This window comes from Crinia signifera, chromosome 3 (assembly GCF_055691185.1).
Source record: "Crinia signifera chromosome 3, ASM5569118v1, whole genome shotgun sequence".
Taxonomy (NCBI): Eukaryota; Metazoa; Chordata; class Amphibia; order Anura; family Myobatrachidae; genus Crinia; species Crinia signifera.
Window position 1 is genome coordinate 20,333,761 of NC_139219.1, and position 13,272 is coordinate 20,347,032.

The 13,272-nt window shown below is 47.1% G+C and overlaps 1 protein-coding gene across 1 annotated transcript; it reads right to left on the reverse strand.

Annotated features, from left to right (window-relative positions):
- Window positions 1-4,806: 4,806 nt before the first annotated feature.
- On the reverse strand, window positions 4,807-11,716 carry LOC146063235 (alpha-1,6-mannosyl-glycoprotein 2-beta-N-acetylglucosaminyltransferase-like). Its single transcript, XM_083175436.1, has one exon. The coding sequence runs from the start codon at window positions 11,032-11,034 to the stop codon at window positions 9,760-9,762; it is 1,275 nt and encodes a 424-aa protein (XP_083031562.1). The 5' UTR covers window positions 11,035-11,716; the 3' UTR covers window positions 4,807-9,759.
- Between the last annotated feature and the right edge of the window lie 1,556 nt (window positions 11,717-13,272).

The following is a 13,272-nucleotide window of genomic DNA, read 5'->3' on the forward strand; positions in this document are numbered from 1 at the left end:
GAGTGACTGACCTCAGTGAGTGTGTGTATAACAAGGAGCGACTGTCTGTCCTCAGTGAGTGTGCATATAACAAGGAGCGACTGTATTTCCAAAACATGTTGAGCGAAGCAGTACACTTATTGGGGGTCCATATGCTACTGTGCAAGATAAAAATTGGTATCCCAAAACAACTAATGTCGGCCATTTTCTTGGTTACCTTTTCATTGTGTCAGTATTTCCCTGTGTCGACATGCACAATGACCCAATGAATCAAACCTGAATATATAATGGACAGTAACAAATGTATGTTCTGTTACTTTGCCCTAGTGACAGAGGGGCCCATTTATCAATAAACCGCGATGTTTTCGCGATAATATCGATGAACATCGCATTAACATCGCATTGCGATGTTGTGCTGCATCACCTGGATTTATGAAGGGAGGTAGGCAGGGAGAGCAGCTGCGTAAACAAGCTGTTCCTGCGATCATCAGCGATGCAGAGGAGAAGTGTTTCTCACTCCCCTGGACACTCCCCCTTTTCACTAAGCCAATCAAGGCCTTTGTAGGTGGCATGTGAGGGGGAAGGGGGAGGGGGCAGACTGGGCAGCACTATCTTCTATCAGCGGCCATTGATTGTCCATTCATCCCTGCACCCGGTCACTGTATGTTTTCAAAGTCGGCGTGCTGGGAGGATTGACTGGGGACTGAGCTGCACTATATAAAACACAACCAGCGGTCGTTCCCCCCTGCACCCGGTCACTTATGTTTTCAAAGTCCGCCAGCGCCGCTCCCAGTCCCCCTTCACTGGTGTGCGGTCGCTGACTTTTGCGGCTAAATAAAAGCTTGATGGGGGACACGGTTCCAGTGGGGGGCTCCTGCAGGGTGGATGGTCCTCTGGTCAGCGCTGCTGTGCTGGAGGATCAGCGCTGCTGTACTGAGGACACAAGCTGCCTCCTGTCGGGACCCCGCTCCGTGGGTAAAGTTGTCAGTATTGCTGAGCGGCAGGGCAGCACAGTGAGAGGTAAGGGAGGAGGGGACACTGGGGAGGGTTCTAACGCCACTTTCACAATGCGAGCTTATCTGCGATCAAGTTCTGAAAGAGAAATGCTTTCAGAACTTGATACATTTCAAAAGACTGCAGTTCCCATTGTAAACATAGGAACTGCGAAAACAGCATAGATGCGATATCCATGCCCTGCTTTTTGCGGTAATAATTGTGATAGCTATTTGATACATTTGTGGGACACTGAAATTTAGCGTTAAAGCCCGTTTTTCGCATTTTTTTGGTCAATATCTGCTTGATAAATGTGGCCCAGAGACCGGCAGACATAATGCTCTCTCCCCAGCGGCGCAGCCCCTTGCCACACCCACTATAACATGCTGCACATTTCCCATCTAGCATCATTCTAGTGCTCGGTACTAAACGTTCTAGTGTTTGTCATCTCTGGACCCTGACCATAGTCTCTGCACTGTATATGACTGTGCATAACTTCTATATATAACAGGCGTTTTCTACTGCAGTCAGCAACAGATCATGTTTTCAGGATTGCTTCAGTCATGCACGAGTGAGTTCATCTAGGTCAGTAATTATCCCACCTGTTTCCATTGACATCAATACTTAAAACATGACCTGTTTGGCGTACCTGTGGATTTTTAAAACCCACTGAATATACCATGCAGGCTGGCTGCGTACCATGGCCATTTACCCAAAGGCTTCCGTTATTCCATTATAACCGGTATTCACAACCTAAATAGGAACATTTACCAATTCCTCTGCATACCGAGATACATGGCCCTAGGTGGTTTGTATATGGCACCTGGCAAAATCGTTCAAGGACAAGACATCTGGCAGAAGCCCTCATACATATTGTAGATCCAATGAGGTTTCACTGGAGTATGACTGTACAGTGTAGCAAGTGGCTGAGTCTTCAGGTTCTCTACTGCCTGTTATCCAGTATGTGCTACAGACAGCCATGTGTGCACTCAGGGAACCACAAGCAAACTCTCCTGCCTGCAGTGGGTGGGAGCCAATACACTTCTGACACCTAGTGGCTGGTGTGAGATTTGCAGGTTTCTAAGTATGGAAACCAGAGTACTATTTTTGCTGAGGCACCTGACAGAGTCAGAGGCAGAACTCTGGGAGGCAATGGAGTTATCTGCCACCGGGCTTCCTGCTCCCAAAGGGGCACCTCTCCCAGGAAGTATAAATCAGTTATTTAAAAGCCAACGATATTGCTTCTGTGGCTGAGTTCAGAAATATATATATATATATATATATATATATATATACACATACATACATACATACAGAGGAGTCCGGTCAATATGCGCAAATAATCCTTTATAATGGTGGGAGAGCTGTCCATATGCTGGTGGATCATGAAGTGCAGCTGTATTCTGGCGAGAGGTAACACCAAAACCTCAAGAAGGAGCACATGCAGAAGAAAAAACCAGAGAGCGCACGATGTGATTATAAACGTAAAGAGCACTTCTACTGTAATAATATAGTCACATACATGTAAAGTTTAAAACGGCAGGCATGCAAAGGTATATTAACCCGGAGAAGCAGGTCAGGCATCCACACGCTCACACGGATAGCGCGGCAGCAGCTGAGAACTCCAAGCCGGGACCAGGACAGATCAGTAGACGATCACAGCGTCAACACGTCATCAAGGACTGCCCCAACGCGTTTCGTCATTAGATGACTTCGTAGGGGTGTGTTGTCATATGTTCCACTTGATTGGTTTACACTCCGGAAATCCCATATATGGAGATCCGGTTGGTGTCCCCTGTCAGCATCAGACCCAATGACCATCTAACACCCTTAACTCACACTGGTGTTTCTAGTTTATTCAATTCTGTGGAAGCCTTATATACTGGACTGGTGCACTCATTGATTGTGGGTCAGTCCAGCATGAAGGCTGTATAAGCCGAAACGGCTCCGTTGACTTCTGCCTGATTATGCTACGCTTTGGGGATTATATTCACTGATTATTATGCCTTTATAATGCTATCAGTTGCATCCCAGTCCTCTCTGGCTATGAACTTTAGCCACATGAATTAAAAGTTCTATTGTATTTTCTAAAGGAGTGCTGCCTCATCTATGTCCTCTGGATGTAATGTTTCCTTAAAAATTATTTTCAAAAGGATATGCACCCGTCCAAATTCCAAGTATTAATGAGTGCTATCCCCACAAGTTTCCATATATATATATATATATATATATATATATATATATATATATATATATATATATATATATATAACCTCTGATGAAAACCGTTTATTTCGGTTGAAACAGCTATCAGGTGTACAGCTGTCATTGTGTGCAATCATGTTTGTACAATAAATCAACTTTTCTTCACCATCCACCCGTGTGCCGGTTCCTATCCTTCTACAACCAAGGGGGGTAAGTGCTTTTCATGTTCTAAAACTATATATATATGTTCTATCTATCTATTGATCTTTCGATCTATCTATATTCTGAACAGTAATATATTTTATATAAGGTTATATAGGGTTGTATGTGTACAGAAAAACTGTGATTTGGTTAATTAGAGTTAAGCGTCATTAATCCTGCAGAATCCCTGCCTGCGCAGGTGTTCCTAGGAGAACTGAGGCTCTACTGAAGGGTGCTCACACCAAATAGTGATTAGCAAGCCACGGGAGGGGACGTGGTACACTTTAACAGTGTCCATGTCAACTTTCGGGCATAAAAAAGTGAAAACCTCATGTCAACCTTTTGACAGGTTTGCCCACCCTCCAGGAACGGCCGGGAGGGTCCCGGAAATCGGGCTCCCCTCTCGGAAAGGGGGCAAGCCTCCTGGAATGCTGGTCTTCTCCTGCTACCCTCCAGTCGGAGGGGGTCCGTGGGACCAAATGACGCATATTGTGTCCTTGTAGCCCCAACACCTCCCGCTGTGGCCACACCCCCAAGTGCGACATACCTTTGTAGCTCCACCCGCATCCTGTCGCTTTCTTATCCCTTCAGCGACCCTGCCCCCCTGCCTGATGGAATATATGAAGAGAGCTTCCATAGGGCAATAATGTAATGGCAGGCTGGTGTTGTCCTTTAGAACCCAGCCAGTTTCGCCAGAACCATGCCTGCCTGCGACGGCATCACACAGGATATTACATAAGGCTCATATAAAGACTGGTAGAACGCAGCTCTATGTAATTATACACCCGCAGTGTTTGTAAGCACTTCCCTTAGTGTGCTGTATAGCTGGAAAATCCTATATAATTATACCGGATTATCCCTTGCGCGGTTAGATCCTGACGTTAGAGTGTTGCAGAGTTGTGGGTTATATGTTGTAGGAAAGCAGCTATTAAATGCATTAGCACATACCAAACCCATCACAGAGGTTTGCTGTGTAGTATTAAAGAGAAGAACATAATGTACGATACTTACTGACTGAGGACACAACTACCGTTACGGACTGATTCAGACCTGATCGTTCGGCTCTTAATTCTGCCCCGTCTCCGATGGTAGGGGCGCTCCTGCACATGTGCAACCCCCCAGAGTGAACGCCTTCAGTGAGTTTTTCACTCGCCAGGGTGTTGGCAAATTGAGTGACAGGCAGGGGGTGGTCGCTGTGGTCAAGCCTGCGTGTCATGTCTTGTGAACGCAGGAGCGTCCCCTGACTGCTTGTCATGGGTGGATGACGTCAGTGGCGGCGAGGAGGAGGCGTGCGTTCAGAGGGATGCCGTTTACCGGCTCGCTAGTCAGCGAATATACACAGCCTAGGTAGCAGGACTGAATTACCCCTTTAATGCCCGGAGGTACTTTACCCAGAGATGACCCTAAAAATCAACACGGACAACAATACTCAGAATTTCATTTAATTTAAAAAAAACTTTTTGGTACATTTACATTATAAACTATCATTTCTGTAAACCATTTGGGAACGTCTTCAGTATGTTACACGGCTTGTATAGAGAATAATGTCTCAGAAACAGAATTGTGCATTGGATATACAGAAATGATGGCAATTACAGACAGTGGTTAATATATAGCTCTGGTCTGGCATCTTTATTAGCATAGTAACATAGAACATTTATTTGCTATTACAGAGCACGTCGGACCCGTAGATCCGGAATGTGATGTTAGTATAATCTACAGAGAACGGAATGTTGGCAAAATATAAAAACACCGTAGTTATGGCTCCTTAAAAAACATTTTTATTTGTGTAAAAAGGCAACGGAGTCAGATCTCCATAATAAGACCGGGCTACAAAATCATATCATGGTGACGGTAACAAATAATTAGATCACGGAACAATGGTGTCAAATAACGGATGCATTTAAATCAAAGAACGATTCCGTCGCTGGTAACAGGCAGCGGCCTATGTTTGATCCATTACATCGGATGCAGACAACCACTGGTTCCCCAGGTCACAGCATCCTGGGCCGCCGCCGCCAGCGTCAGTCAGCGGGGGCCGCCACGTCTTCAGCAATCACAGGCCGTAATAAAAGTCAGTTTAGACTGACTTTTATTACTGAAGGCAGGAGAATTCATTTGATGGCGAGCGACCATCGATTGATTTCTCCTGCTATCGGCAGCATGCGAGGGGATGTGTTCTCGGAACCGACGCTGGCGGTGGGGGAGCAGGAGTTTGTGTGGGAGGCGCTAACCCACTTGCTGGGGTCTGAATCGGGCCTGTGCCAGCATTGCTAGGTACAGTGGATAGGAAATCGCACTTTGTGAATGAGGTTCTCACAACTGATCTCAGACCACATAGAACGGCCAAACCACGGAGATCGGTCACGTGATTTAAACAGGATAACGGTCACAGCAACTGACACTATCGTTATTTAAATAATGAAGAGTGACAGGAAGTGAACGGAGACGTTTCCTCTCTTCCCTAAGAATCAGCACTGGCCAGTATATACACACACACACACACACACACACACACACACACACACACACACACACAGTCTAAAATCAAAATATCAACGATCACTCGGTCCTTTACCACTGGATTTTAAGACATATGTGCCCTAAATGGCGTCTTAAATGAATGAAAAAAAAAAAAGACTGAATCAATAAGTTTACAGTTATAAATCATAATAAAATACTTTATATTTGCAGAATCCCACCAACCCCCTCCCCCAATATTCCTTAATATATATATATTATACATACGCATTTTGGGGCGGACGGCCCTCCGTCAAGTGGATGACTGACTATAACTTCGCTCAGTTCCACAATATTCCACATTGTGTCTACAAATATCTTGTAGTCAGACTTACACCATGTAAACACTGGCCCAGGGCAGATTGTAAGGATACATATAATACACAGACCAGACAGCAGCTCGCTGACTACTAGAGAGAACCACACAGTGTCTTGTACTCTGCCACACTTTATGCGGGTGCTATTTACAGACAGGGCAGCGATAAAGATCAGGTCACACAGTACGCAGACAGGATAGAACACCCGTAATACAATTACAGCTACTGAGCAGATACGCATAACCAGTGGCGGATCCAGAGGGAGGGGGGAAGGCTGCAACACTAGTTCAAAATTCAAATAGGTGAACCGCACCGAATGCCACCAACTGCCAATCCATACTGACTTACTGGCAGTGGGTGTGGTTTCCTTATTTGAATTTTGAACAGTGCTGTAGCCCCTCCTCTGGAGCAGCTACTGCTCATGACTCATAGAGGAGTTGGAACCCTTGGGGGTTTCCTACAGCAATGTCCTGATGAATATATTTATTTTGTTGTTATGCAACATTTGTGAAGGCAGGGTACATGCAACATTCATTTACAGGTAACATAAGATAAAAAAACAACAAAAAAACAACACAAAAACCTAAAACTTAAGCTGGGGACACGGGACACACTATACGATCCCATTAAGGATATCGGTGTTGCTCCCGGAAAAACAATCTCACGCAAACACACTGAACAATAAGTGTTTGATCCCGTTCATTGACATCACCAGGGCCAAACATGCAGTCGCTGATGATGTGGTCGGATTTCAGGGGGAATTATTAGTGACCCGCTGGAGCGCACATCATTAACGATATTGTGGGTACACACTACAGCAGGCATATCCAAATTATGGCCCTCCAGCTGTTGTGAAACTACACATCCCAGCATGCACAGTTTTAGCATTCCCTAACAGCAAAACTGTGGCAAGGCATGATGGGACTTGTAGTATCAGTAACAGCCGGAGGCCCATAGTTTGGACATGCCGGCCCTAGACGATAGTTACCATGCATAGTGTGTGGCCTACTTCATACTCTGAAGACACGATTATAAATGTACCTTGAGTGAGGTGAGAGTTTCCTCCTGTGACGCTAACACAGGAGGCTTCAGTATATCGCAGCGGTTATATTTTAGTTTATTGGTTCTACAACAAGAAACTCAAAGGAACCAAATAAACCATGTACCATGGAACGGTGCCCCAGATACCAGGTGGAAGTGTGACAAATAGTCATTACACGTCTGCCCTGCGAAGCGAAACCAAGGTGGGCAGAACATCTGCCAGATTTATCCCTCAAACAAGGAACCGAGTAAAAGCTCTTCCTTATTTGCACTTGGCGATACTAACCGCCCCCCAATTCGCTCCTGTTCACCCCGAGTCCCTGTTTTCGATGCAATTTAGGAAATAACAAAATACAGCTGAGAGTGCAGCAATGAACAATCCCAGGAAGAGGAAACGAGCCTCAGAACCAGATATCACATTTCGTTGCTGTAGAACAGGTCGGCCGGCTGGCTTCTGCCCCCAGATAATCCGGTTCTACTATCAGCACATGGTAGGCGGCTGCAGACCACAAGGAAACTGACTGTCACAGCAGCAGCTACGCAGATATCTATGGACAGAAGCAGCCAGTGTGACGTGTATGGTCACTGCAGCCCATGTACTAATGAGCAGTCGTCCTCAGGCTGCAGATGTCCTTTTAAATACTGAAAAGGACAAGACTATTTCACATTACTTGTTACATAACCAGGACAGCAGTGTACACTTTATACAGGCTTCACCCAGTTCTGTACCTGGTCTGAGAAATACAGGCGCCAGCATTCCCTGCAGCTCACCAGCGAACAATGGGGCAGATGTAATAAGCCTTGTAAAGTAATAAAGTAGAAGGTGATAACACACCAGCCAATCAACTCCAAACAGTCATTTTTTCACACCGCTGATTGGAAGGTGATAATGCAAATTTATCACTGTACCAGGCTTAATACATCTGCCCTAGTGTGTGCTGGGATCTGTAGTTCCACCTTTGGTCTCAGTCCAAGACCATACTAGCACTTGTAAATCCCTAAACAGATGAAGAATTGCGCGTAGCGTACATTCCTAAATGTGCACCGAGTGTCTTATGGGGCCTACAGACGGGGCGATGCGAGGGCTATTTCTAAGCCATCTGACTAGATGGCTTAGAAATGAAGCAAGGATCGCTCCTTGTGTGCATACACGACGGCGCTGTGCGACGCCATCGCCTGGCTAGATTTATACTGCATGCAGTATAAATCTAGTCATTGCCTGTGTTCTATCACCTGAGAACTAAGAAACTGGTGTGAGAACATTGCACTGTTACGGGACGTAAATCATATAACCACATATGCTGGCCACTGCTGGGACTGGAGTGACCAGCGCACAATCTTAATTATATTATTTTGTTGGCATTCCCCAAAGCATTAATGGCTATTGCAATTACGCTAGGCCCAAACAAACAAACAACGTTACTTATTACAGCCTTTTTAGTTGGTCAAACCTCGTTGGACAAATGATTTAACCTCAACGGTGCCTCGCGCCTCACTGGTGTCAGTATTCCTAGTGAATACCAGGCTGCTTCTACAATATGAAACCTTAGGCTAGATATTCATCTCTATGTAACACCTGCATTGAGACAGTTACCGATCAGCAAGGACTCTGAGAGACACCTGGTTGAACAGTCACGTAAAGCTATAATTTGCAGAAGGTCAGGTACTGTGACCTCAGAAAACAGTTGGTTCCACAGATTTTAAGATTACGCAATAGGCTGACAGAGGACATCAGACAACTGTAACTCATTAACCCCCCCTCATTAACCCCCTCTGTGCAACGAGGTTAATGGGCACACAACGCATCACGTTACAATAAAACTTCTTATAAAACAAACAAAACAATCGCTTTAGGGTTCCGTGCCCACACAGCGTACAAGAGGTGAGGAGGATATGTCACTACTTAAATAAACTTCATTTGTCAGTATATTCACACAAATTGTGACATCCTAATTGCATAAACACAACAGATATGGCATATCACCATGAAGGCTCTTTGGCGTGCATAGATCGCACAAACATACGCACTGGGCACTCCCGCAGTGCGCCAATAATGTCAAGTGCAAAGAGTAAGGCACAGAAGAAGCTGTAAGGAATCTTTGGCTTTCCGGTTAGGACGTTGGGCTGTCAGACTGCAGCAGTCTCTGAGATGAACATGTAAGATACTGTCAATGTTGTAACTCCACAAATCACACACTGCAGAAAGAAGCTTCAATCGCAACAACTTATTTTCCCCGTGGCAATCGGAGAACCAGAGGGCTGGTAGAAACGTGTCGCACCCTTACAAAAGCGCTGGCTGAGGAAATGAAGATTATATCCAAAAGGCACCACGAGGTTGGCACAGTCTGCCCACAGCACGTCAGAAGGCACGGTGTGATGAAAGCAGCAATTCCAGAGAACGCCAGGCTTGGTAATACACTTATAGAATTCCTGAGAAAACAACTTTGGTCACAGTTTGATTTTTGGTCCCCAACAAAAGGAGAAAAAAGTACAAATTGGCACTTTACAGCCTGGCATAAGACTGGCAAAGAGTGTGGTCTCTGATGTCTCCCCAGCCGCCATTCTTCATGGGTGGCGGATTGCGCACTTCTTGTTGCCTGGCAGCTACTGTGATGGTTTTGGGGAAGAGGCGCCCGCTGAGTTCCCTCACCTTGGCGCGTAGAGCCTGTGAAGCAGCGTCCATGTTGGGGCAGGGTCCGGCGCGCCCGCACATTCCTCCTTCCTCTGGTTTAGCTGGGAGGCTAAGTACACGAGGCAGGCGGGCATACAGTACCTTTATGGGGTGGGCCAGGCAGGTGGCAGATACGTGCTGCAGACTCCAGTCCCAATTGTAGTCATCATAGGTGCAGAATTCTCCCAAGCAGCCCATCAGCTGGTAATATTGCTGTCTCGACATCGCGATTGCAGTCCGATGCCTAGGTGCCACAAATCCGCTCACTTCCATGTGCTGGGGATCTGATGAGGGCTCCGGCCCGGAAATGCCGCCAAGGCTGAGCAGGTGGCAACCTTCCTCTTGGCACTGTTTCTCCATCAGCCTCAGGACATGAAGCCAGTCTGGGAGCAGGTAGCTGCCCTCTTCCAGGAAGACAATATGGCCGCTGTGACCATTCACCTCACGCAGTTTCTCCCAGGTGAAGTGCAGTTTCCACCACCAGTGGTGTTTGTCTTGAGTAAAAGCAGCCTCCCTGTAATGCCCATGGGTGTCGGGGTACTTTGCATTGGTACAACCTTTCAGAAGGGCAGATTCCTTTGGCAGGTCCCGTGGGCAGTCTGAAGGGTCGCTACCAGGAAACTCATCCGGATAAAAGCTCAGACTGTACGGGAAGTAGATTGGTAAGACCCGGCAAAAGTCTATAGACTGCATGGCTTCCGTGGCCTCTGGGCAAGGCTGCTCCATGCTCAATACCAGCAGCAGACGTCCCGTGGCACCTGGTCCAGCGGCCTGTAGAGACTCTGCAAGCAGCCGCAATCGGGAACCGCTTCCTTGACCTCCACGTACCTGGACCACCACCACCAGCTCTGGTCGACCATGAAACCGCTCAGCATTGAACACTGGCTGGCGAAGGTTGTTGCGGTAAGCGGACAGCCTCTTCTGTAGGGAAGTGCCCCGTGGAAGCTCAAAGCCGCTGGGATGTTTGGTCTCACTGGGTAGCGATGCCACAGGTAAGGGATCCGAACCATCTGGGCTGGAGGAGGTGAGCAGCAGCCAGGCGCAGAACCCCATGCCAAGCATCAGCAACAGGACAGCAATCTTCTTCTTGTGCAACGTAAGCCGCATGGTGAGTGCTGGGAACTTCTAGGTGGTGTAACAGTTCTTGATGTCCTCTGCCAATGTGTGTTACACCTGAAATGCCCCCCACCCCTATGCCACACTACTGACTCCCCCTATCTACCCCTGTGGCTTACAGTCCCTTTATACCCCTTGTATAGACTCCTATACAACCCTCAGGCACTTATAAGCACAATTCAATGTAGATCCCTATATACCCTTTATGAAAGAACTGGACCTCCTATATACTTCTAATATATACCCTGACAGGCCAATAACTGCCCCTATATACCCTGACAGCTAATTATCTGCCCCTAAACACCCTGACAGCTAAGTATCTTCCCCCTATATACCCTGACACCGCAGTAACTGCTCCCTATATACCCCCTGACAGACCTGAATACCCCCTAGAAACCAGTAACTGCCCCCTCTATATCCCCTGACAGCCCTGTATATGTCTCAGCTGTACTATAACCACCACCCTTTGCATCCCCGTCTGTATACCCGTCAGTGAGCGTCCCTCCCCGGGCGCTACAGGCTCTCACACACCGGCAGAGGCTCCGGGCTCCGCTCTCCGCCAGGTCCCGAACACCTGAACTATCTGACCGGACTTCACCCGGCCATGGGGCGCGTGACGTCACTACCCACCGTCCAATAGAAGAACGCTGACGACGGTGCTAGCCAGCCGCCCCACCCAATGGGGAGTATCTGCCAGTAACTTTTGGCCAATGGGGAAGCGAGGCTGGAGCGGCCATCTTTCATAAGGGCATATGCAAAATAATGGTTTTTTGTGTGTTTATGCTAATCAATCTGTCAGCGGTAGTAGTACAGGTGTATTCATGATGTCCATGGCCCGGTATCCAGATAGGACGACACTGTATAGGTCGACAGTCAATAGATCAACATGCGCTAGATTGATATTGACAAAAGGTCAAGCACCATGGTACACTAATTGGGGGCCTACGTAGTCAGGTGTCGACATTGACACATGAAAATTTAAAACTCATGTCGACCTTTTCATGTGTGGGCCTTTCCTGTGACCCTTTTGCCTGTGTCGACCTTTTTCAATATTGACCTTTTCCATGCTGACCTTTTATTGACCTTTTACTAGTGTCGACCCTTTGATGCACACACACCGTTTCCCGTTCCTCCGTCCTGCAGGGTATTCACTGCCCAGTTCAAGCCTTCTCATAAACTACCTCCAGTTTCACATCTCCAGCAAGATTTATGTACCTGGGTGTCGACATTTCCACTGTGTCGACATTGTGGGTGCTGACTGGACGGTGTCAACATTTTCCCTGTCGACACTGTGACTTCATACCTTCTAGCAATAGTTATTTTATGTACAGCCCCCTTTACTTGCTTGTCCCCAGTTACTGTTGCTGAATTGATTGAACCCCAGTAATGTCCTGCCAAATACACTCCACTGCTGTGTTGCTTACCGTATAGCATGCAGCCCCATGTGTGCCATACCACTGAGTTGTCATTACCAGCCCAAGCATTTACATTGTCAGAGAAGGACACGGACGGTTTGTGTACACAGCGGCAACATGCACAAATGCAGAGAGCAATAACCATGCAGTACATCTAAACAAATATACAATATATAGGGGGATGCAGTTGAAATCCCGGCAGTCAGAATCCCGGCATTCAAAATCCCAATGCCGGAATCCCGACCGCCAAAATCCCGACACTTTCTCCCTCCCATAGAGGGAGAATAAATTAGTGTGCCGAGCACAGCGAGGCACCAGGCTCGCTGCGTCCCCCCCTTGTCGGGATTTCGGCGGTCGGGATTCCGGCATCGGGATTTTGAACACCGGGATTCCGACCGCCGGGATTCCGACCGCCGGGATTTCATACCAATCCCATATACGGAATGGCCGGGAGGCTTCTAAAAATCGAGTGCTAGCCCCCCCCCAAATAGTAGTTCAAGCCTTCCGCATGCCCCCAGTCAAATACTGGCAACAATGACGCAAATCGAGAAAGATAGAAGTACGCACGTGCGTTTTACATCCCTGACACTGCTAGGAGCAGCGCAGGCTTTATCCAACCAGCTCAGGCAGATAACTGCCATACAAACAGGAATTATCCACCTCTTGCCCAAGGTGCAGCCATAGTTCTAGTCACTCCTAGACCTTTGGAACAATGTTAACCCTTTATGACCCAATGTCCATTTAAATGTAAGTTATTACATAAGTGTATTGTGCAGACTGTCACGCAGAGTGCTGACCATGTTGGGGTCATGTT